Source organism: Anguilla anguilla, chromosome 6 (assembly GCF_013347855.1).
Source record: "Anguilla anguilla isolate fAngAng1 chromosome 6, fAngAng1.pri, whole genome shotgun sequence".
Classification (NCBI taxonomy): domain Eukaryota; kingdom Metazoa; phylum Chordata; class Actinopteri; order Anguilliformes; family Anguillidae; genus Anguilla; species Anguilla anguilla.
In genome coordinates this window covers 36,155,960-36,162,852 of record NC_049206.1, presented here as the reverse complement: position 1 = coordinate 36,162,852, position 6,893 = coordinate 36,155,960, and the positions used below count along the sequence as shown (strand labels likewise).

The following is a 6,893-nucleotide window of genomic DNA, read 5'->3' as shown; positions in this document are numbered from 1 at the left end:
TAACTCTTTATTCTGCAGAGGACAGTACAAGCTTTCCAATGGTATATGGCATGTTTCCTTAAATTCTATTTTATTAAGAAAGAGTAACTGCATGAGTGGTTCCTTCAGCACAGCGTTGTGCATTGTATCATAACATTACGCAGTAATTATACAAGCATTCATTGAGGCGCCACTGTTTTTTTTCTGTGGTTTTTGGAAGATTTTACTCATTTTGCCAAGTCATCAGCATGGCTAAAGCAAATCCTCTGGGGAGAACTGAAGAGGAGAAAGCATGAAGTCAAGTGCAAATTATTACATATTTAGGTATGTGTGTACCACAGTGTGGCACAATTTTTTTCGCATTATTTTTCGATGTGATATCAATGTTTCATCTAAAAACTATCATAAAGCAGCAAATTGATATGCTTTATTAAGGACCAAAAGCATTTTATTTATTTTTTGGAGAGGTTTTTGGAAGATGGCCCTTGGATATCTTCGACCCCTATACTGGTGGAAAAATAGCAGTTATCTCTTGAAAATGATGCAAAAGTGAATTTTATGAGTCAACAGTGGATTTGTAGTGAAATATATGATTATATTATGATTTACAGCAATGCACAATTTAGATATGTAACACGTCAATGTTTTGCACTGGCTGTAGAATCTGTTGCGGTAGTAGAACATCATGAGATTGTTACATTTATTTGATAAGAGGTTTGGAGGAGCTGAGATTTTCATAACTTCTAGGGCTGGGTGATATGATGATAGTTGAATTACCTTTGCATGCATAACATTTGGCAGAGCCACCAATAAAGCCTCCAACACTGCAAATAAGAACAATGGGGGCTACAGCAGCCACAGCTCACTCAAATAAATGTAATGGTCGCGATCGCCGTCGTAGATGTCAGAAGAAAATGTCACTGACAAAAAAAAGTTGTAGTGTTTGCAGTGGTTTGGGCTGGAAACAAGCTGTAAGAGCGGAATAAGCGCCCGAAGTGAAGCACAACACTGCCTACTGATCGTACATAAGGTCGCTTTGAGGTTTCTTTCCATGGAGGATTCAGCTGCATGCTCCCATATTACTAAAAATTCTGTAGCGGTGGCTAGCTATAAGTGCATATTGGTGTATGAGTGCTGTGTGCGACCACAACATTTATTTAGCCTTTTTGTATAGCTATTTCCGTGGATAAAATTGCATTTATTATTATTTTCTGTTAAAAACATTCAATTCATATTCAGGGAGATAGCCAACTACTTCAGCCTGGAAAATAATCCATTAAACCAGAAAAATTGCTGAGTTGTTTTAGGAGGCTTTTACATCAGGGACCCGGGCCTGGATCCAAGTACACTTGACCCCAAAGTCCTGTTCGTTTGATTAGTGTGAACACTGTGTACCATACCCGGGCACGGATCAACGAAACGTTCCTGGGTCCACTTGAAAAGGTGGTCTCAAGTACGGTTCATGTGTACTCGGGTACGGTTCGCATCAGGTGTGAAAACTACTGTACCATGGCCGCGAAAGGATCTCTGTTGTCTACTGAAGAAATTGAATGCGTGCTTGAAATTTGGGCAGACGAAAACATACAATCACAACTGGACATTTCACACAAAAATGCAGATATTTATGGAATAATTTGAGAGTATTTACATGCACGTGGGTACAACAGAACAATGCCGTGACAAACTAAAGAAAATGAGGCTGCAATACCAGAAAGTGCAGGATGCGGTGCGTAAATCTGGCAGCTCAACTGACGAAAAAGACAGATTTCATGGTATAATGCAGTGGACAGCATATTCGGCCAAAAACCAACAAGTGAGCCTAATGTTATTGAGTTGCAAACCAATCACACCACCTCTGGTAACACCATCAACATCATCTCCACCATCCGATCAAGAGAACATGGGACCGGTTAGTCCACCAATGAGCCTGTCAATATGCGGTAAGCAGTAGGTTAACGTTAGCATCCATAATATCCTCATGACACCTTGCGGGAATTATGTGTGTATCTTGTGGTGAAATGTGTTTAAAATGCAAGCAAACTAGTTGAGGGGATGGTCCAGTAGCTTACAACATAGGTAGCTCCTCTTTCCGTTTTATTCATAATCCATGGTTTTATGAATATTTATCCACAAGTGCTCTTCGTGTGTGCTTTCTAGCACCACAGCCGATTTGGAGAGAACAATTTACTCAAGTACTGAGGCTATAGCTATCAGTGGGCAAGCTATCCAAAACATAGATATTATGTAGTTAGATTTTGACAGAAACAGGGGCCCTATCTCTGACGGCTATGCTGAAAGAGATGCTGATGATGATTCGTCCAAGATCCACACATAATTTCTGGTTGCCTGTGATTGTTGTGACAAAATTTTGATGTAGGAAGAGTTTGTTCATTTGTGCATGTATTTTATACCATCAAAAATGCTATTTTGGTTGTAGCCTTCAGTTAATTTCTAATTTGCTTTCATACTTTTATGCTGACAGGCACTTCAGATGAGACACACACTGACACCTCTGACTATAGCCCAAGAGCAGCAGACAACAGAAGGAAGAGGAAGGCAAAGACTGATGTGAGCAGCATGATGGGTGCCTTTATGGACATACAAAAGAAACAGTACGATGAATTCAATCAAGCAGAGCAGCTGCGTCAACAGCAAGAGAAAGACAGTCTTGATGCCTGGATAAAGTCACGAATGGAGATAGAGGAGCGCCGGCTACAGGCACAGAGGGAGGAATGCCAAGAGACAAATAGAATGTTCATGCAAAAGATGAGCAGACTGTTCGATGTCATGGTTCCTTCGTCCCAGCAGCACACGCCCTCACACCTACAACCTCCTCCTCCGCACTATTACCAGGGGCCTCCCCTGCACTACACTGCCCATGAAGAGACACCACTAACCTTCAGAGAACTGCACGGAGCTGCAGAGCCCCTGCCCAATGCTGCTCAATGCTGCTTGAGTAAGCATTTGATCAATAAATTCAGGAAAATAAGTGTCAATGCCTATCAAGATAATGGTTTAATTTGTTTACAAGCAGTTTACATGATGTTTTGAAGAATGTTAGTCATAATGCACTTTTGCCATTTTCAAAATAAGTTCTATGAGACCAATGCTGTCTTTCCTTTTTTTTTTTACATAGCATTGTTGTTTTGTTTGTTATGGTTCGTTACGGTTTCCCCAACTGTGCCTTGAATACTGTTTACCCTACATATTTCAATGTAAGATGTGTGAACACTGTGTTTTGATGGTGTTACAATGGTTTAACCTTGTTTCAAATGTTTTGTGTATTGGATAGTACCTTTTCTGTTGAAGCACTGACATTTGACTGAAGGATTTGATTGAAGATGTTTTGCCTGAAGACATTACTTTGATTAAAACACATTGCAGTCATTAACCAGTATTTTGTCTCTGTTCTAAAAGGTCCACACTGATCTTGGATTGTAAAATATACATTTATTGTCAAAAATACATGAAGTTAAGGATTGGATAAGGAAAAATAAGACCACAAGGCATCTCTTGTGGTGTTGGCAGTGGTGTTTGCCTGAAGGGGATTCCATTCAACCGCCTCATTGTCTCTACGAACGTCAAAGTCTTCATCATATTCCTCATTGTTTACTTCACAAAAGTTGTGAAGTACGCAGCAGGCTGTGATGGTGGTGTTGATGTTTTCCATGTGGCAATCGTATCTCTTCATCAAATACCGCCATCTTCCCTTGAGACGGCCAAATGCCCTCTCCACGGTCATCCGTGCCTTGCTGAGCCAGTAGTTAAAGGTTGTCTGTGCAGAAATTGCACTGCTATCAGGTTTCATTAACCATGGGAGGAGTGGCTAGGCAGCATTGCCTAACATCACCACCAGCACATCTACACCCACAATCCTCTCTGTGAGATTGGGGAACAGTGTCACTCTGACCCCTGTCATAAACACTGGAATTCCCAAACACTCTAGCCTCATGCAATCTGCCTGCCCAACCCACATTCATGTCCCAGAACCTGAGCCGATGGTCTACCACACCCTGCAGAATGACAGTGTAGAACCCCTTACAGTTGTAGTAGTCTGCAGGGGTGTCTGGTGGAGATAAAAAACCTATATGGGTCTCATCAATAGCCCCTCCACATTGCGGGAAATCCCAACGGTCACAGAAACCTTGAATAATGATCTTAAATTCATGTTCAGAGGGTGTTCTAATGTAGAGAGAAAGCAACTTGTCCACAATTACAGAGGCAACATGATTGACTATAACACAAGCTGTTGATAGGCCAATACCAAATACCAAATGGGAAATGGATCTATACTCCACGTTGATGGCCGATCTCCAGATGCATATGGCTACACGTTGTTCCACAGGCACTGGACTTCTGAACCTGGTTGCATCTCTTGTTAGATGTGGCCGAAGGATGTCACACAGCTGCATGAATGTGGTCTTCCTCATCCAGAAATTTCTTAGCCATTCCCGATCTCCCCAGGTTATGAGGACATGCTGCCACCACACACCAGACCTCTGTTGAACCCATATGCTCCTGAGGTAGAATAGAAAGTACATTATTATATTTTATTATTATTATTCTACAAGAGGTAGACCGTACACAGCCCTCTTTCATGACATGTATCTGAGCATAGGTGTGTGTGCTGCGGTCACTGTCATTACAATAACATAACTTCTATCACTGGTTAGGTAGCTAGTCCACACTTTTTCAAAAGCATTGTGGAAATCAAAAGAGAATATTCTGGTCAGCAACAGGTCTGTTTCTCATCTTATTGACAAATGCGAGTAGCAGTCAGCGAGTAGAGTTACAAAGGCATTTCTCAACGCCGCCTGTCTCCTCCGAAATCTGCGTATGCGCGCAGCACGCACCGATCTCATCCTCTGAACTGCACAGCCATAGCTGATAAAGTAGGAAGGCAGGCGAGAGGGTCATTCTTGACATTGTCTCCAAAATATGAATAACAGTAGGCATAGTGCGATGGTCGACTCCATTGTATGGGCTTGGGATCTTGCGATTGGAGCGCTTTCTACACTGGAGCGACAACATAAACAAATGCCACGTAGTTGATGAAGTGTACTCGGGTACGGAACAACACTTTACTAATGTGAAAGCTGAGCGGCAGGGGAGTGGAGAGGGGGCGCAATCGTACTCAGGCACGGTACGAAGCAGTAGTACCTAATATGAAAACGCCCTTAGAATCTTTGTCACCAGGGAATGTAGCAAGGCTGGCAGTGTCGGCATAGCAAAGGACGCTGTAAAGAAACTTTAAAGTTACAATCTCGAAGATTTCAGTTTCGTTCTCTTTGGCGGTACCAATGGCAAGAAGCGGTAATTGCAGGTGTGTTTTTGGACCTCACTTCCCATAGATCCAACCGGATCCAACCAGTGTCGCCTGTGTGACGTCAGTCAGTTGGCAACTGGGCCACGCCAACTATTACACTTATTATTTCCTGAATAAAAAATGGTTAGTAACGTTAAAGTAACGTTATGTACATACTCATACATTGTCTAACATTAGGCTAACTTAAGCTGTCTTTACACTGCCGAGCTGGGTTAAAATGTGGTAGCAGACCTGGGGTAGAATTAGTGATGATCAATTTCCAAAAACGTTCTTTATCCACCTTTTGCTCGGTATGAACATCTTTACAGTGCAGAGAAGAATTTGCGGGATTCGCTGAGGCTTGTGCAATTATGTGTCTTGTGCATCATCATTGTGAATGATTGTTGTGTGATATTTTTGAAACAACAACTGCCTTGTTTCTGGTTTTGCTAGCTAAACTGTTCGAGAATAAAACTGAGCTGGGTGTTAAATTAGCAATCAAAATAAGAAGAATAAAACAAAAACAAAGGATTTCATCAAAAAAGGGCATCAAGGCTGAAGGAACATATGAGGAAGCGTAATAAAATAACAACAACGCTAATCCATACTGCCGTATTCTTTTATTTAGTTTTCTCCGGCTTGACATCTTTACATAGAAATCAGACCCGGCTCTGCTCCACCTATACCCCGGCTTATATATTGATGAACTTGATGGCAATGTAAATAACGGTAACGTTAAGGCCAGTTAAGATCAATGATTTGCAACGAGACTAAATGGTTTTAGAATGTTGCAGAGAAAATTGCAGCGGTGTGAACTGGTTAGTTGCAGAGCCTCTGAAGCCGTTGCCTAGGGTCTCAAAAGACCCACCTTGTCAAATCGCCAAGTGCAGTTTTAGAACGTTTACAATCATACGTCTTGGAATTTTGCAAGTTGCATCCAGTCTCGTTGCAAATCATTGATCTGAACTGGTCTTTAGTTAGCTACATTGCAACGCTGCAACAAGGTAGCATTGCATTCGAGAGACGGTTTGCGAGGTCGGTACCGGTCGGTAGCGTTAGCTGGTGTTTTTTCTAATTGTTAGCTGACATTAGATTGTGTTAATTACATTAGCTAGCTAGCTAACGCAACGTTACCTGATATGAGAGATGGATACTGTGCGCAACGTTGTCTAAACTAATGTTGCCTTTATTGACATGGTCTGGTAGCTAGCGTTAGCTGTGCAAATAGCTATGTAATTTAGTAACGTTAAATTGTCATCAAATGTAATACAAAATCTACATCAACAAATAATATGACCTCTCATGTTACACAAAAACTTATTAGGTTTCCATAACCCCCCACCTTTAACGCTAGCAGACACCGGAAAAAACAGTACACCGCTGAGTGAGTTGAAAAGCAAGTGAGTTGAAGAGCAAGCCTGTTGCGTTAGCTCCGCCTACCCTCTCTGGCGGACCAACCACTGATGGGTGATGGAAAACGCGTCACTATCTATGCGCCGCTTGTGATTTTTTCCTGGGAATGTCGCCACAGACACCCAGTTCTTTAATCATAAATTATAACAATAATAATAATATAAATTAATATAATAATAGGCTCAATCACCATTGT

The 6,893-nt window shown here is 41.6% G+C and overlaps 1 protein-coding gene across 1 annotated transcript; it reads left to right on the top strand.

The window, feature by feature from the left end:
- Window positions 1–1,826: 1,826 nt before the first annotated feature.
- LOC118230177 lies at window positions 1,827–3,030 on the top strand. Its single transcript, XM_035422992.1, has 2 exons — window positions 1,827–1,919; window positions 2,462–3,030. The coding sequence occupies exons 1-2, from the start codon at window positions 1,880–1,882 to the stop codon at window positions 3,028–3,030; spliced, it is 609 nt and encodes a 202-aa protein (XP_035278883.1). The 5' UTR covers window positions 1,827–1,879.
- The last annotated feature ends 3,863 nt before the right edge of the window (window positions 3,031–6,893 follow it).